This window comes from Martes martes, assembly GCF_963455335.1.
Source record: "Martes martes genome assembly, chromosome: 1".
Classification (NCBI taxonomy): Eukaryota; Metazoa; Chordata; class Mammalia; order Carnivora; family Mustelidae; genus Martes; species Martes martes.
Window position 1 is genome coordinate 67342307 of NC_137888.1, and position 25458 is coordinate 67367764.

Sequence of the window (25458 nt, forward strand, 5' to 3'; positions counted from 1 at the left end):
AAAATGGTCTTGTTTCTATGGCTGTCATTAACTGGGATTAAAAAAAAAACACAGGACCGTTCAGCTTTGGGGGAGGGTGGTGAGAAGAGGCGAGGATGACTTTGATTTCAAACAAGTTAAACTTGTATTACCTGGGAAACATCCTGGTGGACACGTTGGTTGACTGTTGGAAATACAGATCTGAGGCTTAGAGAGAAGAGCAGGAGAGGTGAATATGAGAGTCGTCAGCATTAAGCGATACTTGAAACCTCTGCTGGAATGAATGAAATTGCCCTGGAAGCAGATAAGGAAAATGCCAGGAAAATGAGGCTTCAGTGAAGGCCGATAAAGTTTATTAGGAGGGTAGGAAGGGAGGAGAGATTCATATCTCAGAAGGCCAGGAGATTTTTTAATGTCAACAGCTAGAGAGAGATAGAGCAGGATAAGGATTGGATAAAGGCTCTTGGTGATTATGAGCGACCTTTGAGAGTATGTCTCTCTGATTATCATGTCTTCTTAAGAAAATGTTTTGTAATTTTCATTGTTTGCATTTCATGTTATAGTCATCAATACAGTATTTGTTGAAAAGGCCTTTTGTTGAGATTTATTGTTTTGATTTCCAAAAATTCCCCTGTGCTTTGCTTTTGGTTTTTAAAGTAAAAGTCAGTCGTACTTTAAATAAAAAAAATTTTAAGTAAGAGACAATTCTTTTTTAAAAATATTGTATTTATTATTTGAGAGAGAGAAAGAGAGCACAAGTAGGGAGGTGGGGGAAAGGGGCAGAGGCAGAGAGAGAAGCAGATTCCCTGCTGACCTGAGCTGAAGGCAGCTGCTTAACTGACTGTTTTTTGTGGAGTGGTAGCAGAAAGCCATAATTTGGTGTGAGAACTTTTGTTTGGAAATAAGTTTACTTTCATTAAGAGAGAAAATATCTACTTTTAATAGCATTTTTTTCCCCTTCTACACATAGGAAAGTCAAAGTAAACTCAATTTGTACGTACCCTTTAAAGTTGAAAAATGGTTTTCATTTATGAATTTTTATGTTTTTGTAGTTTAACATTTTCTTTTGTCGTTAACTCATAAAGTTGGGTTGTTGCTTTTTTAAAAAAAATCTGAGCTATTGAAAATTGGGTTCAGTCAACTATTTTTAACTCTTAGTTGCCAAATTGTAGATTAAACAGTGCCGTATCATTTTCTGAAAGTGAAATTTGAACTTGAGAGAACATCTTTCAAACTTAAGAAGATCTGAGAATGTGTGCTGGTCAAATACAGTTTTAAATGTTCATCATCATTAGCCATCAGGGAAATTGAAATCAAAACCACATTGAGATACCACCTTATACCAGTTAGAATGGCCAAAATTAACAGGACAGGAAACAACAAGTGTTGGAGAGGATGTGAAGAAAGGGAACCCTCTTACACTGTTGGTGGGAATGCAGCTTGGTGCAGCCACTTTGGAAAACAGTGTGGAGATTCCTTAAAAGATTAAAAATAGAGCTACCCTATGACCCTGCAGTTGCACTACTGGGTATTTACCCGAAACCTATAGATGTAGTGAAAAGAAGGGCCATAGTGTTCATAGCAGCAATGTCCACAATCACCAAACTGCAAAGAACCAAGATGCCCTTCAAGAGACGAATGAATAAAGAAGATCTGGTCCATATATACAATGGAATCTTATGGAGCCATCAGAAAGGATGAATACCCAACTTTTGTATCAGCATGGACGGGACTGGAGGAGATTATGCTGAGTGAAATAAGCAGAGAAAGTCAGTTATCATATGGTTTTACTTACTTGTGGAGCATAAGGAATAACATGGAGGATGTTAGAAGGAAAGGAAAAGTGAATTGGGATAAATCAGATGGGGAGGCAAACCATGAGAGACTGAACTCTGAGAAACAAACTGAGGGTTTGGGCGGGAAGGGTGATGGGGGGAATGGATGAGCCTGGTGGTGGGTATTGAGGAGGGCATGTATTGCATGGAGCAGTGGTGTGGTGTGTAAACAATGAATCTTGAAACACTGAAAAAAATGAAATAAAAAATATATAGTTTTTTTTTGAGGATTTTATCTATTTGACAGAGATCACAAGTAGGCAGAGAGGCAGGCAGAGAGAGGGGGGAAGCAGGCTCCCCGCTGAGCAGAGAGCCTGAACGTGGGGCTTGATCCCAGGGCCCTGGGATCATGACCTGAGCCAAAGGCAGAGGCTTTAACCCACTGAGCCACCCAGGCGCCCCTTGTTTTTAATTTTTAATTGAATAAGTAATATATGAATTTTTTTCTTTTTGTTGTGGTATTACAGATAATCCTAATTAATTTTGACGACTGACTCCCTCCCCTTCCTAGAAGTAATAACTTAACAATATGGGGCATAATATTTTATATGAGGCATCTTCATATGCCAGGCAGTTAGTGCAAAAACCCGATTAAATAGATCAGTTAAAAACTTGAGACCTAAAAAAAAAAAGAAAAAAACAAAAACTTGAGACCTAGGAACTATGCAATAAAAAGATAGGAAATGGAGCACCTGTGTGGCTCAGTGGGTTAAGCCTCTCCCTTAGGCTCAGGTCATGGTCCCAGGGTCCTGGGATTGAGCCCCGCATCAGGCTCTCTGCTCAGCGGGGAGCCTGCTTCCCCCTCTCTCTCTGCCTGCCTCTCTGCCTACTTGTGATCTCTTTCTCTCTGTCAAATAAATAAATAAAATCTTAAAAAAAAAAAAAAAGGAAGTTGCAAAAATACCAAATGACATATTGTCCTAAGGTATAGTGTCTTCTCTTGAAAGAAAAAGAGAAGAGAAAAACTTTATATAGGAATGTGTTTCCATTTCCAGTGAGACTAATAATGTGAAAATTAAAACATATATTTTACCTTATGTGTATTTCCTAGGTGTTTTAGTTTAAGAGAGACACACTCTCTCAGACAACTAAACTGTGGTTATCTTAGTAGACTTTGGCAACTTTTTTCTTTACCCTTGGTTCATAACAGTATGAGAGAATTTCACTGGGTTATCAGACCTGAATTCCATTCATGACTCTGTCATTTACTAGCTGTGTGACCTTAAACACATAACTTTACCTTCTTAGGCCTGGTTCATCTGTAAAATAAGGCTGAGTTTAAGATTGCTCAGGTCTTTTCCAACTCCTTAATTTGTAATTTTGCTGGCATTTAGCTCTGAAGTCAAACTTACTGTTTAAAAATTGCCTAAGACTACACTTTCATATCCATTTGCATAGGGTCAGTATCAGTTATCTATTGCTACATAACAAACCATTCCAGTATTTGGTGGCTTAATACATCAGCCATTTATTTGGCCATGATCCTGAGGGTTGTCACTTTGGGCTGAGCTCAGCTGGTCTCACCTGGGGTCACCGATGCACAGTTATCTGGGAGATTGACTGAACTGAATGGCCTGCCTCCTGTGTCTCATGGCTGGTGCTGGATATTACCTGGCTCTTCCTTTCCACCAGATATTAGTGTTTTAAGAGGCTGAACCCTACTGCACACGTGTTTATTAAGATCTCTGCTTGCATCACATTTGCTGATGTCCCATTTGGCAAAAGCAAATGACATGGTCAAACCCAGAGTCTGTGGTAGAGGGGACCACACAGTGGCATAGACCAAGGAAGTATGATTTATTGGAGACCATTGATATACTGGACTGTGAGCACAGAGAACAAAAGGTATCTACCTAAACTCTATGTCCTAAGTCCTCAGAGTTTTGCTGTTGACTGAACTGCTGTTGTTGACTATCTGCCAGACTTTGTTTGTCTTCTGGTCCTTTTTCATCCTGTATAGGCAGTCACAGTTGTCACTGCTTTTATCTGCTCTTTCAGCCATTTCTACTAATGTCCACATAGGAACAGGACTGTCAAGATTTGCCAGTTGGTGATCTGTATCAGGATGAAATTTCCAAGGATATGTTGTGTCTAAAAATGGGGCCCAAATATAACACAGCTTTTACAGATGGCAAAAAAAAGTTCTGCTTTGAAGTGGTGCTGGAAAGCTGTGAATACTTTTTTTTTTTACTTAGAGACCAACAGAGATGGTTTCTGTGCCCACAGTTCCTTCATTTCTTATGGTGTTTCCTCTCCATGTCTTATTTTAAGGAACCAATACAGCATCTGGTGTGTGTATGTGTACGTATTTATGTTCCGTCTAAGCTCTTGCTGTCTGTGAGTTTGTCAGGACAGTGGGGAAATGAAAGAGTACCTTTAAATTGTTGGGTAGTTTGTTCCTGGGAGGTTTTGTTGCTGTTGTTGTGTTTGTTTTTTTGTTTTTAGTGGTTGATTTCATAGCCACTAAATGATGATTTAACTTTGTTCAAAATAGTAAACACTAAACTATCTTTGGGACCATTAGAGGCACAAAATTTATGCAGCTAATCAGAGAAGGGTTTCTCTCTGAGAAGACAAGAACCATTCAACTCTTTCATGATAGTGAGTACCATGGATGCATGAGATCTGAGATAGGAGGAAGAGGGTACTTGGCTTCCGGGAATTTTTGCCTATGAACTACGAGAGGATTCTCTTTTGGGAAAGGCATCTGTGACAGAGAAGATGTATATCCAGTGATACGAGTTGTGAGTCATAAATGGAATAGATAGATTCCTACTCTAGGTTTTAGAGGCATGACTGGTGAAGTATACTTTGGTTAAGGGAGTCTGGAAATCACATCAACATTTAAAGCACTGTGCCATTGTGATTAGTTGTTGAATGAGTAAATGAATCAATCAAACCAGTAGACTTCCAAATAAACTTTTAAATTTTATTTTATTTTATTATTTTATTTTTTTTAAAGATTTTTATTTATTTATTTGACTGAGAGAGATCACAAGCAGGCAGAGAAGCAGGCAGAGAGAGGGGGAGGCAGGTTCCCTTCTGCGCAGAGAGCCCAATGTGGGACTCAATCCCAGGACCCTGAGATCATGACCTGAGCCGAAGGCAGAGGCTTAATCCACTGAGCCACCCAGGCACCCCTAAACTTTTTTTTTTTTTTAAGATTTTAATTATTTACTTGACAGGGAGATCACAAGTAGGCAGAAAGAGGGGGAGAAGCAGTTTCTCTGCTGAGCAGAGAGCCCAATGTGGGGCTCAATCCCAGGACCCTGAGATCATGACCTGAGCCGAAGGCAGAGGCTTAATCCACTGAGCCACCCAGGCACCCCTAAACTTTTTTTTTTTTTTTAAGATTTTAATTATTTACTTGACAGAGAGATCACAAGTAGGCAGAAAGAGGGGGAGAAGCAGTTTCTCTGCTGAGCAGAGAGCCCAATGTGGGGCTCAATCCCAGGACCCTGAGATCATCACCTGAGCCGAAGGCAGAGGCTTAACCCACTGAACCACCCAGGCACCCCCCAAATAAACTTTTTTTAAAAACCCTGTTTTTTAAGTTGGGAGCTTGCTTTGGTAATACTTATAAATATCAACACATATACATACATGTATATTTGCATATATATTCATAAATTATGTATAAATCTAAAAATCCTGAAAATTGTAGGATAGGGCTCTTAACCAGGAATCTGCCAGTTAGTTTCTGGATGGTGAGTAAACTCTTTTAAAATTATATGCCAGATAACATCTGTGCATTTTTCCGGGGAGAGAACACAAAAGATGCATAGATATCAAGATTCTTAAAGGGGAAAATGAGTTGTTCTTGAAATGCAAGAACTTCAGCTATGGGATTTATAGATCTATTTCTGTAGGTACATGTGTGCGTATGTATGTATCAGACTATTATACATTGCTTTAATGCTTATACCCGGAGTGCAATCAGTGGTAAATGGAACTGCTTGAAAGAATTATATTAATCATGATCCATTGTGATATGAGATATTTAATACTTTGTCATATTCTATATTCTAAGCCATTCCTGGTATTGTATTAATTTGTCAGGGATTTGATAAAATCTGTAGGTAAAATGTATCAAGAGATTTGTACAATTTGACTCTTAACCTAAACTTCTTCAATAGTATAAAGAATATTTGGGTGTTACAGTTAGTACCTAAATCCTGTACTTGGCTTTTAGTCTATATTTGGTGCTGGAAGAATTTCTGTTTCCCATCATTTTGTATCTTAAATTTAACCAAACAAAGGCTAAAGTATATTATTTTCATGATGCCATTTCTTAACAAAATTTGAATGAATTTATAATTCCATATATTCACAAGAAGATTTTGGCCTTTACATTAGATTTCATCCAATATGTATACATATATACACACACACACACACACACACATACATACACACACACACACACACACACACACACATATTTTTTAAGATTTTATTTATTTATTTGACAAACAGAGACCCCAAGTAGGCAGAGAGGCAGGCAGAGAGAGAGGAGAAAGCAGGCTCTCCACGGAGCAGAGAGCCCGATGCGGGGCTCGATCCCAGGACCCTGGGATCATGACCTGAGCCGAAGGCAGAGGCTTTAACCCACTGAGCCACCCAGGCGCCCCTCATCCAGTATATGTTAAAGGAAGTTGGAAAGATTTGTGCTTATTGTGAGGCCAGTTTATTAATTTTAAAAATTTTACGTGTTTTAAGCTTTATGTGTTACTAGATCTAGTTGATGATTTTTCAGTTGTTCTCTTTTGGGTTATATATTAATACAGTTGCCCCTCTAAAGAAAATATTTGTAGCTGTGTATTTTAATGTTTTCCTTAAAATTACATGTATATAGATAATGTTTGTAGTTTGAGTTCTGGGTCATGAAAAGAAAGATAAGCTTATCAAAATTTTAATGTGGTTAAATTTTTTTAACAACAATTTGAGGTGTAATTCACATGCCATAAAACTCACTCTCTTAACATACAGTGCACACATTGTATATATTCACAGATTTGTGGAACCATCACCACTACCTGATTCCAAAATAGAATTTTAAAGGTTTTTCTGGGTTTGTTTTCTTGTCCTATCTTTCCTTTCCACTTGATACACAAAAAGTTGGTATATCTTGACAGAAAATTTTTTACTGTCCTAAAAGTTTTCAAATGTGGAACTAAAAGACCAAGATAGAAGAGAAAGGAAATGAAGTATAATTAGGGCCCTTAGAGCAAAAATTCTTATTTTATAGAAGAAAGCATACTTTGACTTTGATATACATCTTTTGTTGAAGCTTTTGTGTAGAATCTTGAAATAAATTGTCAGTCATATGCAAAATCTGTGTCTTTTTCTTAAAACTTGAATTGAGGAAGGAAATGCTTTGTACCAACATGGCAAATACTTCATTATAATAAGAACATTTCTGTTTCTTCCTCTCATACAACTTTGTTCATTGTACTGTATCTTTCTCTGAGAGGTGGAAACTCTTTAGGGAACTGCCCTGATTGTGTGTGTGTGTGTGTGTGTGTGTGTGTGTATGTGTATGCATTGAAGCAGCATAAGCAGTGTTGATAGTGTTTTGATATAAGCAGATTTTAAAATTACTGTTTTAATCTTCCATAATTTTCAAGTCAGTTTTCAGTATTGTTAGTGATGTATGATACTGTTTTTCTTTTAATTGAAACTTATGAACTCTTTTTTTTTTTTTAAGATTTTATTTATTTATTTGACAGACAGAGATCACAAGTAGGCAGAGAGGCAGGCAGAGAGAGAGGGAAGCAGGCTCCCCACTGAGCAGACAGCCCGATGCGGGGCTCGATCCCAGGACCCTCGGATCATGACCTGAGCCAAAGGCAGAGGTTTTAACCCACTGAGCCACCCAGGCACCCCTTATGAACTCTTATTAAATGGAGATATGTCTCCCTAAATATACAGTTTATTCATAGTGTTAACTGGTTGGGAGGATTAGTTTGCACTATCATTGTATATATTGCTTTTTACATGGAATGTATTCTGGGTGAGAATGTGAATCTGAATAAGTACTCAAAAATGCAGTTGCATGTAAATATAACTAAGTTTTTGTCTAATCCCCTGATTTGCAGTGACCCAGAAAAGGGTCTGCCAAGGGATAGGGGGAAATGAAGCACTTTTTCATTCCTTAGAATATAAAAAACACCTTGACCAAAAATCTGTCACAGAGTTTTGAGACCCATTAAAACAAAAGTTTAATGAGGAAAAAAAATACTTTATAAAAATGGATTTTTTTTGTATCAATAGGTACAAATTATTTTAAAATATTTTCTGTAGAGTATTATACATTATAGTGCTAATGATGATACAAAATATGTTTCCCTTATATTTTTTTCCCTGTAGGAAAAGTAGCCATCAAAAAAGAAGATTTGTGTAACCACAGTGGCAAAGAAACCTGGTTTTCACTACAGCCTGTTGATTCCAATTCGGAGGTTCAGGTAAATATTAAGGCTTAGCTGATGTGGGAGACTGTCAGCATACGGAAAGTAAGTGGAAAACAAACTATACTAGTTTCTATAGAGAGTGCTTGTCATAAATTATTTTAAATTGTGGGACCAAATATTATAGACCTTTAGGTAAAATGTAACTGGAAAGAAATGCCTTGTCACATGAATTCAAAAACAATGCACATTGTGGGTGGGTGTCTGAGTCTGGGGAGGTTATACTGGGGGGACATTTCCTGTTTTAGTTCTTTTGTTTGAGTCACCGTGACAGATTATCAATTTTTTTTAAGATGGGAAAATTTTTTAAGAGAAAAAATGTGTTTTATTAATTCTGACTTTGAGGAGAGTCCTTGAAGTCTGTGATTTCATCTCTTCTAACCAGGATGCTCTGTTTACTCTTTTAATAAACTAGTCTTGGGAAAATGTTACTCATTCAAACCATGCCTGAGTCCACCTTGCAGAGCCTTTCACTCCCACACCCACTCTTCCTGTTCTTCACCTTTCTTTTTATTTGAAAAGGTGTCATTACTCTTTTTAAAGCTCTTCTTTCCTCTTGCCAAAATAAGAGGTCTTACAGATCTGTATATGAATAAAGATGTATGTTTAGCCAGGTAGCTTAACTTTCTGTTTGTTTCTGAAAAGTCTGAGTTGCTCTTAGAAATTGTTATTTCTATCTAAAAGGAATCCTTTTTTTTTTTCCTTAAGATTTTATTTATTTATTTGACAGACGGAAATCACAAGTGGGCAGAGGCAGGCAGAGAGAGAGAGAGAGAGAGGGAGGCCCCGACTTGGGGCTCAGTCCCAGGACCCAGGGACCATGACCTGAGCAGAAGGCAGAGGCTTTAACCCACTGAGCCACCCAGGTGCCCCTAAAGGGAATCCTTTTTTTTGGTAACTGTTTATTTATAAAATATGGTAAGGATTGTGAAACCTGAGGACGACATACTGCAAGCAGAATTCTTCCTCTCAAAGAAGTTATAATTTGCCACTGTGACTCAAACAGAAGTTTAAGACAAGAAAAAAGTGCTGCATATACACCCACAGATATTTGCAAATAAAGTGCCTGTGTCTCTGTATCCTCATAACCTCTCCAGCATTCTCTTTGATTAAATTCTCAAAAACTTAAGTATTTGTGTATAAAACCCCTTCTTAAGTACAAAATACAATTGAAACTTCTACTGTTTCGTTCACTCGACCTCATTTTAATGCTCTTTTGTTACCATTTGGCAATAACTGAAATTCAGATTGCACTTAGCCACTATTGTGTACGACCCAGGTGAGAGGCAGTTTGACAAAATGGAAAAGCTTTTACACAAGAAGTCAGAAAATTTAGGTCCTAATTTTCATATGTGGTTACTTCACTGACCTTGAATTTTAGTTCTATAGAATGGAAATAAAAGTTGCAACGTTGACTCCTATGATTGAGAGAATTAAGTGAAATGTCTTTAACAGTGTTGTGAAAGCTGTCAGTTGCTACACAAATGTAAAATACCTGTCTACTGGCAGTCGCTCAGGTGGTCCTTTCCATTTCCATAATATAACTTCACCCAAAGGCAGATAGGAAAGTTTTAAAGTATCAGTTTTCCTTTTTAATTATTTTAACATAAAGCAAGATAAGGGGGTGCCTGGGTGACTCAGTCATTGGGCGTCTGCCTTCAGCTCAGGTCATGATTCCAGAGTCCTGGGATCAAGCCCCACATCGGGCTCCCTGCACAACAGGAGGCCAGCTTCTCCTTTTCCCGCTGTCCCTGCTTGTGTTCTTCGCTGTGTCTGTTTGTCAAATAAATAAATAAAATCTTTAAAAAAAAAAAAAAGAAAAAGCAAAATAAGAAAAGGCTTTGAGAATTTGGTATAAAATGAAATTTGAGGATTATTTTAAGATGTAGTTTCTTGAAGTTCCAATAAAAATATAAACATAAACTTGCTAAAAGATTTAAGGCCCCCAACTCTCAAAAAGTAGAAATCTCTCTAGAATATTCTGTGTAATTCTTGGAGATGGTATTAGAGATTAGTATTGGATAATAAGCTTTTATTTAGTGATGTATGTAAAGCTCATCTCTGAAACATAAAAATTCTGGAAATAACATTTGATTGTAGAGATAATGTCAGCATTTTTTATTTGTTATAAGTGATTTTCGTGACCATGAGTTATTAACCTTTACAAGTCTTTTGCTTAAATGATAATCAGTAAGATCGAATTCTTTAAAAATACATTTTAGGAGGAAGAGTACTTTAGTGGGTGGGAGGGATACAGAACACCTTTCAGGTTAATATGGTACTACTGGAAATGTTGTTTGGCCCCAAAACTGATCTAGAAATACTACATTAACTTTGTGAGCCTAGAAAAGGTAGAAGCAGCCGCCTATGATTCATACACATCCTACTTTGTTAATAAATTTGTTCACTTATTCACTTGGATAAAGTTTATAAAATTTTACAAAAATATGGAAAGAATAGCAGTTGGTGGAGCCATAATAGAAAGCTATGGAAAGGATTGAGTTCAGTAGGAATTCCACCTAGTAATTACTATTAGTGATTAAACGGTATATATGAAGCACAGTATTATGTACTTAATGTACGTTTTTTCATTTAATCCTCAGAAAAGCGTTATGAGGTGTAGGTAGCATTACCCCATTTTATAAATACAGAAAATGGATTGAAAGAGGTTAAATGACATCTCCAAAATCAGAACTTTTAGGTGATGGAGCTGTGGTTTCAATAGTGATCTAGTCTGAGTCTAAAATTCCTAACCACAGTGCTTTACTGCTTTTTTCACTCTTGTAGTTTTGGTCGTGAAAAGGCTTCAGCATATTATTAGGAGGGGACACGTTGAGTATAAGGAACAGAAGCCTACTCAAATTAGCTCCAAGAGAAAGGGAGGGGCATTTGAAAGTTCCTAGGGAACTTGTTGGGGTATAATTGCAAGAACTTCAGTATGGTCAGTGAGAGCTGACATTTACTGAGGAGCTGCCTCTGAAGTGGAGGTCAGGTTCTTACAATAATAAACTAGATACAGTTCACAGAGTCAAAATTGTTTATAAGAAGATTTTAATTTCTCATAAAGTATCCTGAAATATTGGGTGGTTTGTTTGTTTCTGCTTGATCACTACATAAAATAGTTGACTTGCATTTGGGACCAAATAAAAAATATATATTGTATTTTTACACTGTGGGCTTCCACTCAGTGCAGCCTTAGATACTGCAAGGGGCACCCGGAAAATGAGATCCCCTGATTGATTTCTTCCCACTTGTTTGCTCACTGTGCTTATTGAGTAGAAGTGCTCACTGTTTAAATAGTTTTTTTTCCTTTATCTCTCATTTTGAAAAATGAATAGTTAAAAAAAGTTAAAAAAAATGAATAGTTAATATTTTTTCTCTGTCTTGCCCTGTCATTTTAATATTATTCACTTTGCAAAATGAAAGGGAAAAAACATTAATGATGAGATTCCCTTGCATTTTTATACATCTGATGAGATTACATCTTTCTCATTTCTGCTTCTCTCTAATCTCTTGTTGACAGCTAAAAAAAAATGCCCACATCAGTCTTTGAGTTTACATGACCATACAGCCCCTCACTTTCTGAGGTCTAATTTAGTTTTCTGCCACAATTTAGAGAATTTGACCCAACTAGGGTCAGATGTCTGCTGCATTCTAATTGGTATGGTTGGGCGCAGGGTAAAGTCACTGTAGTGCAGTCTGTTCTGGGGCTTTGGGAGGCATGATCCCTAAGAAAGGGGTTTAAGTAGAGGAAATGATTGGCATATCTACTTCAGAAGGGAAGAAGATGTTTCATTTCTTAGCTCTGCTACTAATTGTCATTTGTATCCAAAACAGTTGCTAACCTGTTGTTGTCTGAGGCTTTTCATCTTTCAAGTGAGAACTTCAGTGTATAGGATTCCCTTCAGTTCTGAAGTTGTAGGGAAGTAACATGCAGAAACGTAATTTAGCCTTGAACTGAAAAGATCCCAATAGTAGGAAAAAATGGGTTTTATACCAAAAGAGTTGAAAGTTACAAAGAACACTAAACCTCTTAACTTGGACTATTTCCCAGATCCTTTATTATTGCTGTTAATAATGTCAGTTATTTTCAGTTTTCTTTTCAGACATTCAAGACATTATTAATTATTTCATGAGTGCATTTTCCTATACTTCTTTTTCTGTTTTTTGTTTTTGTTTTTGTTTTTGTTTTGTAGTTATTCCCTGTGGATTGAAACATTCTCTTCTGAACCCACTCTGATCTGCCTTCATACCCCACAATGAGCCAGAGGGAGAGCACAAAGGGCTCTCACTAATGTTACCCATGACATTGTGTCAATAAGTCTGGTGGACATTTTTCAGTCCTCCTCATATATGATCTTTCAGTAGCTTTTCATAATGTTGACCATTCCTTTTTGAAGCAGTCTTTTCCTTAATTTCTGGTTGTGGTTACTGTCCTACTTCATTTGGTGTTCTTTCTACTATTCTTTGCCACACAAGTGAAGTTAATTTGGATTGTGTTGGTGCCTCTATTTATACATCCTCGTTTGGCTTCAGTGATCTGCAACCATGCTGTTAGCTATGTAGTGCTGGAACTCAAAACAAACATGAAATATTTTTCCTTTCTTTACTTCTTAGCTACTGTCATAAAGAGCATGCCTTCACATAAGACGGATTAAACCATCTCTCTTATATGGAGAGTTGGTACTCTTATTAGGGCTGTATGTCTCACACAACTTGTACAAGCAGTAAATCTAGATATGCTATCAGTCATGTCTTCGAATTACTTCGTTACCAACAAGCTTATCTTGAACTTCTGGATCATGCCGTAAGTTATTGATTGTTTTATGGTTATTGTTTTTTTTAGTATGTCCTCTCCCCTACCTATTTAAACAAGTGTTAAAAATAACACATGCAGTGATTATACCTAATAATACATACATCTGTTTTTTTAACATGCCTGATTAAAATATAATGAATGTAAAGGTGTAATTCATTGTTTCATGAAGAAACTTCATTTGTAAATTTGTAAACATGAAATAACAAAGGAGCCATTCTAGATTGTAGTAAATAAGTCTTCACAGAGGAAAAACAGATCCGTCCATAAATAAGAGAGATTAAGTAAATCCTTTATTTTGTTTTTCATCTGCTAGTCAGTTGTGTCCAAAATGATCTTATAGTTAATTACTATATATGAAAATATGTGGAAATTATGAAGTTGGGATTTCTACCCCCCTCAAATGAAGAAAACTTCTCACCAGTCGAAATAATACTGAGTTCTATTATGTGGAATGGTTGTTATAATTCAGTGTTTTGTGATAAAAACTTAAAAAAAAAAAAAAAGCCTAGACTGAAGTGTGTGCATTGAGTTTTGCCCAGATACCTGTAATACACCTGAGTTTCCCAAACTGTATGCAGAAATTCATATGATATCTTCTATATGGTACCATTAAAATGATCACAGATTTTTCTGTGTGAACTTTTATAAAAGTATTTGAAGTAAAGCTAGCATATTATGAAACCTTCAGACAGTGCCAGAGTAATATAAGTTCCTAAATATGCTGTCTAGTACAAATTAATGTGATATAATTGCATGTATCAACCTAATGTAGTCATTGCTATAAAAGGCATGTAGTATAATAGTTCCCCAAAATTTGGTTTACTTTAAATAAAACATATAGAATACAGTGCCAAGTATTTGGTCTTCCAATATTTCCTGACGTATATGAAAGTTACACTGTTTTATCATTGAACCTCCCTTAGGAGATTGGATAATAAGAAAGCAGTTGTGGGGTGATGGACATTGGGGAGGGTATGGTGCTGTGGTGAGTGCTGTGAATTGTGTAAAACTGATGATTCACAGACCTGTACCCCTGAAACAATACATTGTATGTTAATTTAAAAAAAGAAAGCAGTTGTGGACCAAATCACATTGCATGTTTATCATCAAACATAGTTCTTGTCAAAATCTTGTAGTTGCTTCGTTATAGCTAATGTCTCCTTTTTCTCTAGTTGCTTTTAAGATTTTCTTTTGATCTTTTGCTTTTACTAGTTTTACTATGCTCTGCCTACATACGGTTTTCTTTTCTTTTTTTTTTTTTTTTTAAATATTTTATTTATTTATTTGACAGAAATCACAAGTAGGCAGAGAGGCAGGCAGAGAGAGAGAGGGGGAAGCAGGCTCCCCGTTGAGCAGAGAGCCCGATGCGGGGCTCGATCCCAGGACCCTGAGATCATGACCTGAGCCGAAGGCAGAGGCTTAACCCACTGAGCCACTCAGGTGCCCCTACATACGGTTTTCTTAATGTTTTTTCCTGTAGGTGTTCCTAGGGGCTCTTAAATCTCTACCTTGATGTCTTTCTTTGGATTTGGAAAATTCCGGGCAATTATTTCTTTTTTTTTTTTTTTCCTTCCCTATTTTTTTCTGTCTCCTCTTCTGAGACTCCCGTTACATGAGTAATAGACCATTTTCCTATGTTTCTTATGTCTCTTATGCTCTCTTCCTATCTGTGCTGCTTTGTGGATATTTGCCACTGACTAATCTCCCATTTCACCAATTCTTGTTTTGGCTATGGCTCATTCATTGTTAAATACATCTTCAATTTGGTTATTTTGTTGCCCAGTTCTAAACTTTTCATTCGATACACTTCATCAGATTTTTTGCTGGGTTTTTCATTTTGTTGTCTACCTTAAAAAAATGTAAGCATCTATTTTAACTACCTCTTGTCAGTTAACTCCAGCATCTGCATCTCCTGCTTTCTGTTGGTTTTTGTTTTCATTTTTGTTTTTTGGTGTATGGTCTTTTATGGCATGCTTCATAATTTTTGATGGAATGCTAGACATTAAAAAATACAAAATATTTTAGAGATAATTTGAAGCTGTGGATGATAAGGTCTTTTTTTCCTTCAGAGAAGATTTACTTACTATCTACAGGTGATCACCTCAATCTAGTTAGATATTCAGCTGATTTTAGGCCAGGTTTTGGTCTTTGTAAAGGCTGGTCAGTATTGTTCACCCTTACTCCTTAGGCATAGTCTTTCAGAGATTGCAGCAGAAAGCCTGCCTTTTTGCCAGTGGCACTCTACCTTGGTGGGCCCTGGACTCCAATTTTTATATCCCAGCATCATTAGACTGTAGACTGTTTTGTTTAAGCTCTTCAGCCGCTCAAGCCACTGCTGAAGTTAGGGAGTCTCATGCAACAAGCTTCTTCAGATGCCCCACCAGCAACATCTACTTATATCTCATTGGCCAGAATTGTATCATATGACTGTCCCTGGTCACTATCACCTGGCTTCAGAGGAGACTAGGAAATGTTTTGCTGAGCTCAAAACTGCCCTCTCCAAAAAACAAAAACAACCCCCAGAAAAACAAAAAACACCAAACTTGCTTTGCTACAATCCAGATCTATAAAATGATAACAGATATAAATGAAACTAAACTTTTGTGTGAATGTATTAAGGAATTCTAAGTATTTTTTCCTAAAATGTTAATAGATTTGGGCTTCTAACACTAAGAAGTAGCTTTAAATAATTTTTAAAAGTTTTTTGTTTGTTTGTTTTTTTGCTAAAAACCAGGACACATTGGTGGTAGAAATTTTAAAAATCTAGGTGAGCGAAAAATTCTGAAATCCTACCAACCAAAGGTAACTTCTATCAATATTTTAGTAGATGACCTTATAGTAAATTTATATAGTAATATATATATAGTAGATTTTATTTTTACAAATTAACATTATTTATACAACCTGATTTGTATCTTACTACTTTTACTAAGTATCATGTATATATTCCCATGTTTAAAGTATACAGTGAGGTAGTGTTTTACAGTTTAGAAATTATAATTTCCTTGATTTAGTTTGTAGTGCTTTTTAATTTTAGTGTCCCACCCTAATAATAAATGTCTTGTGTCTTGTCTCCACTCTTTTCTTGACCCAGTTAAATACAGTTACATTATTGTTGACTAATACCAAAGGAAAGGTCTTTTTAACAGCCAGTAGGAATAATGAACATAGTAGGTAGGCTGTGACTCAGTGATAATGATTCCTGGTAGAATCCCATTAAGTAGATACTTTTTTTTTTTTTTAATATCTAGACTTTGCTTGATACAGTGCTATGATTTTTAGTTGTGAATGAAATTATTATACTTCTACTCTGTTTTAACAGTTTCTGTTGTTTTAGAAATAGAGTAGATCCTAGACATTTACTGAGAGACAGTTGGGAATGCCCTGTTAGCATTAAAATTCTACCATACCAATTTCCACCATAAAGTTTCTACCATAAAATGCATACATGTTAAAATAGTAAAACTGCTTTGAGATTCAAATGTTGATGCAGTTGACTAGGCTCATTCACTAGGCAAGTGACATGTATGCTGGCCTGACAGCATAGATGATTCGAAAATTTAGTTGAGAAATATTAAAAATTACTACATATCATGGACCTCTTCTGGGTCACTCTTAAATAGCAGGGGTAGTGAGTATTTTTTTTTTTTAAAGATTTTAGTTATTTATTTGACAGAGAGAGATCACAAGTAGGCAGAGAGGCAGGCAGAGGGAGAGGGGGAAGCAGCTCCCTGCTGAGCAGAGAGCCCGATGCGGGGCTCCATCCCAGGACCCTGAGACCATGACCTGAGCCAAAGGCAGAGGTTTAACCCACTGAGCCACCCTGGTGCCCCAGGGGTAGTGAGTTTTAAAGCAGGATTAATGGAAGACCTATTTCATAAATTTTATATGATGTTATAAATATTTGTGCCTGGATTTTTAGTGGAAAATTTGCTTAATTTAGTTCCAGTTCCACCTAACTGCCAGTTTTGCTCCCACTGTTGCCTTTGTTTCTTTAGAGCTTAGCTTTCCCATGCAGACTTTTACATTGAGATCCATCAGTCAGTGTTTATTGCTCATCACTTAGTATCCATCTAACCCTAAGCTTTGTAGTTAGTGGACCTCAGATTCACTCTCATGGAGCAAACACCCATAAAATAGTGAGGCTGATTCAAGTTAGATGTCTGTGAAAGAATGTCTAAAAGGGATTGTTCCAAAGAGGAACAGTAACTTGATAATGAACTTTCTTACCTCTGATGAAATTACTTACATCATCAGCCCCTAGACATCACAGCCCTGAAATCTCCGCTGTGGCAGTTTGTCTTGTTAGCTGGGTGGAGGTAATCCAGGACTGATCTTAACCACTTTAGAATTGCTCATAGTCAGTTTAGAATTGCTCATTGCCAGTGGCTGGGTGGAAACATCAAGCTCTATATTATATTGTTCCTAAACCTTTGTTTCCTGAGTTTATAGTTTACTTTAAATTTATACTATTGAATTTTTTAAAAATCCATTTATTAATAGTTATTGAAGAAATCACTTATTTATTTGCAGTATCCCATTTTTTCAGTAATGCTTTTGGTTGTATATTATCTTTATTTATTGTCTCCTGGACTAGACTGTGAGCTTCTTACAAGGAGTGATTGTGTCTTCTATATCTGTTGATTCCTAGGCAATCCTACAGTGCCTGCTAAAATATTATAGATATTCCATAAATCTTTAATTTTCAGAAAACTGTTGACAAATTAAATCTTACTAGCTTTAACCCAGTTTTATTGTTTTAGAATTGTATTTCTCTTGACCTTTAATGATACTGCCTCTGTTCTTATTGATGGTTTATCTTTTCTGGAAAAAACATTCTATATTTTATAATCTGCTAAATCTTCCTAAAACATAAGTACTGTCTTTTTTTTAATCCATGGTAATTGAGATTCATAAATACTCTTTGAACTGGGCTTTAAATTCTTTGATTGGAGTACCATGTCTGATATAAGCATTTGACTTCTAGATCTACATTGTTGGTTATTAGTCATTTAACAAGTACTTTATGTGGGCAAAGCCATGTGCTAGGGATCACTAAAATTTAATTAGTGAACAACTAGATATTATTGGTACCACTGCAAAAAGTACTTACCTTTAATATTTGGTCAGTAAAATAGACCGTTTTTTTCCTCTCATTTTAGGGTAAAGTTCACCTTGAATTAAAACTGAATGAACTGATAACAGAGAACGGAACTGTGTGCCAGCAGCTTGTTGTACAGTAAGCATATTTCTTTTACCAAAATCAGTTGGAAATAATTCTCCATCATGTATTCTTTGACTCTTAAGACAACACCTTATTTTATATACTTCAGAAACTTTTTTTTGAGAAATGAAATTCTGCTGTGTCTTTCCTTTATTAAGTTGATTTCCAGTTTGTCTTCTCATATCTACTCAGGTTGTGATAGGTCATTAATTTGTTCAACTTTATGTATTGAATGTGGGTTAAATGATAGAGATAGGCAGTAGGCTGTTACAGGATCTTGGGTAAGCATAGCTGATGCCCTGGCAGAATGGAGTTGGAAAGCCTTCCTGGTGGTGGGCCTCTAGAGATACTGAAATTTTAATCACAGAGCTGAGCATTAGGAACCCCGAGCTAAAACTAAATGGATACCTGGGGATGTACCAGTACCGATTCTTACCTACTTTAAAATACGTCTTTTGCCCTCAAGTCATTTTTTGTGTCTCAGACTTTAATCTTCTAACTTCTCTGGAAGTACAGATTTCCAAGCCAAATCCTCTGCTTTTCTCTTCCATCCAGACTTTTCTTGTGTTATCAGCAAACTACTGGATGTTCCTGACTTCTTCTGAATGCTTTTTCTTTGTCTTAACTGATTATCTGAATATCCCCTGAGTTACTGTTTCCTCTACTGCCTTCTCAGTTAGAGGCTGTTTCCTACCATGCCCACTTACCTTAGGGTGGGGTAAGTGTTCCCCTCCTATTGCTGCTCCAGTCTCTAATTTCTTATCCTTATTATGAACACCCCAGCTCCTTTGAGGCATTTCTCCTCTCTCTCTCTCCTTCCCTCCTACTTTCTTCCCTTCTCTTTACTTATTTATATGTATTATACATCTAATATTACTTTTTTTAGAACTCTGTTTAGAAAGGTTGCATATATGCAACATGATCCTTATTAATGTATTAGTGTATTTCCTAAGAATAAGGATATTCTTTTAAATAACTCTAGTACAGTTATCAAATTCAGGAACCTTAACATCATTACACTAAAAGTATGATATATAATTTTTATATTCTAATACTTTAATCTACAGTTATTGTATTTACTTTTGTCAGCTGTCCCAATAATATCCTTTAAGATAGTTTTTTCTCTGCAAGAAAGGATCCAGTCTAATATTGTATTACATTTAGTTTATAGGTCTCTTTAATCTCCTTAACCGGTAATAATTTTTAGCTTTTCTTTATGTTTCATGTTATTGAGATTTTTGAAGAATACAGCCAGTTTTGTGTTTTTTTTTTTAATGTTTCTCAGTTTGGATTTACTTACTGAAAACAGCTCAAGATTTGTTCGTAGTATTTTTTCCCCAGACTGAGAGCATGTAGTGAAAGTGTTTGAATTAGTCCCTTCCACCACTCCCTCCTTGCTTACTTTGGTTATATGATAACATTTGAAATGGTTGGTTTGTTTCGTCTATTTGCAGTCAGTTTAATGGGGTTTAAACCTAAGACAAGGTCTCTGAAAGGTTGGGGAGGGGAGTAGCTCCAGGCCACACTGCCAGGGAAGAAGGGGGCAGAAACCAAACAGGAGCCTTCTCAATCCACGATCTGCATCACTGCGTCTTCTGCTCCCCTACCAGCTTTTTAAAAATTGGTTCCTCCCTCCCATCCTTGTTATTTACTTTTATTTTTTAAATATGTAGAATATTAGCATGACTTCAGAAGTCAAAACTCTCCTAGAACACATTAATCAGAGATATGTATAGTCCTCTTTCCCTACACTCAGCACCAGGAAACCATGACCTGATTTTAGCCCTATATTGCCTTTTCCAAAATGTCATATGAACAGACTCATGTAATATGTAGGCTTTTGCAGATGGCTTCTTTCACTTACGATAATGCTTTTGAGATTCATCTGCTTTGCTGTACATATCCATAGTTACCTTTTTTAAGGCATTACTTACTTCTTGTCATAACTTGGCATAGACACTGTTATATGACAAAACAATGCATAGAAGCCCAAATTCATACAGGAAGTAGTAGAATCTGGATTTGAACTCTGACAGTTTGATTTTTTTTAACTTTTTCTTCTGAGATAATCATAGGAATTGCAAAGTAGGGAGGGGTCCTGTGTACTTTTCACTCAGTATACCTCAGTGGTTATATCTTACATAACTATAATAAAATATAAAAACCAGGAAATTGACATTGTGCAGTGTCCAACATATTATATGTCTTTTATCATATTTGTAGATTTGTGGTAACTGCCGCAATCAAGATACAGAACTGTTCTGTCACCATAAAGATCTCCCTTACGCTACCGTACTATTATAGTCACACCCACTCCTTCCCCCACTACCATCTGTAACCTTTGGCAACCTCTGATCTGTTTCCAGATCTATAATTTTGTCATTTCAAGAACATTATGTAAATGGAGTCTTATCATATATGACCTTTTGAGATACGCTTTTTTCAATCAGATCCATCCAGTCATGTGTAATTTCTTACAGATAGAATATAGTTGGGTGTCACTTTTTAAAACCACTCTGCCAATCTCTTTTATTTAGTGAATTTATAGCATTTACTTTTAATGTAATAACAGACATGTTAAGCTTAAATCTGGCATTTTTTGGTCTGTTTTCTGTTCTCTACTTTTTTTTTTTTTTAAAGATTTTATTTGTTTATTTGACAGACAGAGATTACAAGTAGGCAGAGAGGGGAGGGGATGCAGACCCCTGGCTAAGCAGAGAGCCTGATGTGGGGATCGATCCTAAGACCCTGGGATCATGACCTGAGCAGAAGGCAGAGGCTTTAATCCATTGAGCCACCCAGGCACCCCTGTTCTCTACTTTTTTCCTGTTTTCTTTTTCCTCTGGGTTCCCTGAATATATTTTTAGAATTCCATTTAGATTTTCCTGGACTGTTTTTCTATCTGTAGTATATCTCTTTGTATAGTTTTTCTAGGTATGAGTTCTTGGTGTTTTAGGTATTGCATTGTACATGTGTGACTATTATAGTCTATTGGTATTGCCATTTTACTGGTTAGAATAAAGTGTAGAAACCTTACCTTCTTTTAAATCCCTTTACCCTCTACCTTTTGTAATGTAATTGTCTTATATATTTTCCGTTTGTACGTTGAGATCCACATCAGTGTTAAAATTTTTGCTTCAGCAATCTAACACAATTTTTAAAAATTAGAAAAGAAGGGAAAACTAAGTTCATTGTATTTACCCATATTTTTGCTCTTTCCATATTCTTTTTTTGCTTCCTGTTATTTTCGGATTCCTTTTTTTATCACTGTCTTTATGTTTAGAGAATCTCCTTTTACCAGTAGTTCTTTCAGGGTAGGTCTATAAGTGACATACATACTCTTTTAATTTTCCTTTTTCAAGTTTTCCTTTTCCAAGACATTTTAGAATATCTTGATTTCTTTATTCCTGAAGGATATTTTCAGTGGATACAGAATTCTTTATTGACAGCTCCTTTTTTTTCAGCACATGAAAAATATATCACTTCCTTCTGGTCTTTATGGTTTTTTAATTCACTGTAGTTGTTTTCCTATGCAGGTAATATGCTTTTTCTCCCTGGCTGCTTTCGAGAGTTTGTCTTTGTCTTTGGTCTTCTATGTGTTTCAGTTGGACTGTAAGGTATTTTGGCATAGATTTCTTTGGGTTTATCTTGTTTGATGTTTGATCAGCTTCTTGAATCTGTATGTTTGTCTTTTGCCAAATTTGGGGTATTTTTGGCCATTATTCCTCCAATATTTTATTGGCTCTGCCATCTTTCTCCTCTCCTCTTGAGTTTTTTTTTTCTTTTTTTTAAGATTTATTTATTTTTTTGACAGAGAGAGAGAGAGAGAGAGAGATCACAAGTAGGCAGAGAGGCAGGCAGAGAGAGAGGGGGAAGCAGGCTCCCCGCCGAGCAGAGAGCCCGATGTGGGGCTCGATCCCAGGACCCTGAGATCATGACCTGAGCCTAAGGCAGAGGCTTTAACCCACTGAGCCACTAAGCGCCCCTCCTCTTGAGATTTAAATGGCATTAATGTTAGATCTTCTATTATAGTCCCACAGGTCCTGAGGCTCTGTTCTTTTTTTTTTTTTTTCTCCAGTCTGTTTTCTCTGTTCATGTTGGGTAATTTCTGTTGTTCTGTCTTTTAGGCTCACTGATATTTCCTCTGTCCCCTCCATTCTACTGTTGAGCCCATCTATCAAGTTTGTTATTTTGGTTTTAAATGTCAGAATTTCCATTTAGTTCTTCTTCATATCTTTTATATCTTTGATGACTTTCTATTTTTTTCTGATACTTTTTTTTTTCCATTTATTTCAGATGTGTTTGTAAATGCTCATTGAATCATTTTTATGATGGCTGCTTTTACATCTTTGCCAGATAATTCCAACATCCATGTTGTCTCAATATTGTCATCTGCTGATTTTGTATGTTTGTTTTTTGGTTTTTGTTTTTTTCCATTTAAAGCTGAAGATTGGTATTTTGGTATGATGAGTGGTTTTCAGTTTTACTCTGGACATTTTGGGTATTATGTTATGAGACTCTGGATCTTATTTAAGTATTCTTTTTTAGCCAGACTCCTTGACACTCTCCTAGTAAATGGAGAGGAATGCCTATTCATTACTGTTAGGTGCAGATAGAAATCCAGGTTCTTGGGGCGCCTGGGTGGCTCAGTGGGTTCAAGCCTCTGCCTTCAGCTCAGGTCATGATCTCAGGGTCCTGGGATCGAGCTCCACATCGGGTTCTCCGCTCAGCAGGGAGACTGCCTCCCCGCACCCCCCGCCCCGCCTCTCTGCCTACTTGTGATTTCTGTCTGTCAAATAAATAAATAAAATCTTAAAAAAAAAAAAAAATCCAGGTTCCTGACTCAGCCTCTGCTGATACTCCTGGGGGAGGAGTGAGAACAGTTCCTTATTATTGTTGAATGGGAGTGGTAGTATAGGCTCCCCTTAGTCTTTTCATGTGGCCACTCTGCCTGGGATGGGGAGGAGGGCCTCATTACTGCTCCATTGTGGCCTCCACTGACATGATGGTTGAGAGGATTTAGTAGTTACCCCTGTAGGTGGTGAAGGTCTTGCCTTCCTACTAAGCCTTCTCTGACATCACCCCGGCATGAAGGGAGAGGAGTGCATCATTGCTACCAGGTGGGGATGAAAATCCAGGTTCCTCAGGTGGTCTCTACTGACACCATTGGGGGAAATGCCCGTTAGAGCTTGTTAAAGATAGAAGTCTAGGCTCTCTCCTCAGCATTTGGTCTTTGTTGATGGGGGTTTGGGTGGAGCCACAGTGTTTTTAATGGTGTTTGATTAGAGTAAGTGGTTTTTTATTGTTTAAAAATGGTTTCTCTCTTGATAAGCTGCCCAGTTCCTAGTCCTTTGGCTAGAGAGAGCTGGCTTTTTCTTAGGGCATTTTTTGTCCATGCCCACTGGTGGTGTTCCAGGTTGGTGGCTTTTAACAAGCAATCTAAGATATATAAAGTACAAAAAAAAGCCCAGGGAATTCACTCCCATGTCTTCCCTTGGGTTCCAAGATCTCTAATTGGTTTGCTTCTCTTCACTCCTCAGAGTTTTCTTATGTTTGTTATATATTTAATGCCCAAGATTTTTAGCTATGCCTAATGGGAGGACTAGAAAGGCATGCATCTACTCCATCTCAACTTGGACCTGGAAACCAGTTTTTTTCTTCACAAGTAGTACTCCATTTGTTTACCTTTTCACCAGTTGATGGATATGTGAATTGTTTCCAGTTTGAGGCTGTTATAAAGAAAGCTGCTATAAATGTTCACAAGTAGGTCTTTTTATGGGCATATGGTGGTCCGTATTCTTTCCTTCCTTCCTTTTCTTTTTCACTAAAACCTCCACGATCCATACTTACTGGCCTGCAGTGGCAGAGCTCCAGTAGCAATTTTGTGGAATTTATTGTTGATTTCTCAACTTTTAGAAGTATTTTGAAGTCCATGGTATTCTCTGTTCTTCAGTAATGCTGCAGGTGTAGTTTTTGTTTTTTTTTTTTTAAGATTTTATTTATTTATTTGACAGACAGAGATCACAAGTAGGCAGAGAGGCAGGCAGAGAGACAGAGGGAAGCAGGCTTCCTGCTGAGCAGATAGCCCGACACGTTGCTCGATCCCAGGACTCTGAGATCATGACCTGAGCCAAAGGCAGAGGCTTAACCCACTGAGCCACCCAGGCGCCCCTGCAGGTGTAGTTTTATGTGTAGTTTTCTTTGTGTCGTTTGCTAAACTTACAGTTGGGGGGTAATGTGTGGGAAGATCATATCCTAGCAGTTACTACTATCTTCCAAACCTAGAAGCTCCCCACTGCAGCATTTCTTAAATTTCAGTAAGACTTCTGTCCATCGATCTTTACCAAATTCTTACCTGCTTTTATTTTTCACTTCCCTCCAGGTTGTTTTCCATGATCTGTCACTATAATCATTTTTTTCTTACAGGTTCCCTAACTTCCTTGTTCTTTTCTTTATCTGTCTTATTTATCTGGAACAATCCTAGTATGAAGGAACTCAGTCTCTTCCTTTGCATTCAGTCTATAACCGATTATTGATGTGGAATATCACACAGACTGATTTTACTTTGAATGTATGATCACAGACCTTGCATGGGCACCTAAAACTTGCCTGGAGTTTTACTTGCTTCTCTAGTAACACCTATGAGATCCTCCATCACTTTAGACTATAAATTGGTCACATTTTCCTGATTCCAAATCTGCAAACCAGTATTGGCATCCATCTTTTTGTCCTTATGTTATAGTAGAGGAGGTGCCCCCTTTCTTTCTGAGATTGAATTCTTCTGTCTGAGTTCTGGATTCCTTCTATTTCCCCCACCCAAGGACTTTCCTCCTTCAGTTATTCCTTCTTCTGTTTCATCAGCTTCACCTTCTCTTTTAGATTGTTCTCATCAACGTGTAAGACATGTGCTAGGATCTCCTATCCTAAAAGGCATGCCTCCCCAGACCTCATCTCCACCTGACTCTCCCAGCTACCATCCTCATTTCTCTGTCCTCCTTTGAAGGCAGATTTCTCAAAGTAAAATTGTCTAATAGATACAGGGTTGTTTGTCTGTGTGTGTACTAGCTCTATTCGCACAGAAGGCCTAGAAGCAATGTCAGCCCAGTAGCAGTGAACATAGCATCCTTACCTTGG

At 37.0% G+C, this 25458-nt stretch overlaps 1 protein-coding gene across 2 annotated transcripts in view; it reads left to right on the top strand.

Moving 5' to 3' along the window:
• RASA2 (RAS p21 protein activator 2) overlaps window positions 1–25458 on the top strand; it is a 127115-nt gene that overhangs the window by 34735 nt on the left and 66922 nt on the right. For both annotated transcript variants that reach the window (XM_080815402.1, XM_080815403.1), the window contains exons 4-5: window positions 8184–8278; window positions 18263–18339. In XM_080815402.1, the coding sequence (XP_080671528.1) occupies window positions 8184–8278; window positions 18263–18339 (172 nt within the window). The remainder of the gene's footprint in view (window positions 1–8183; window positions 8279–18262; window positions 18340–25458) is intronic.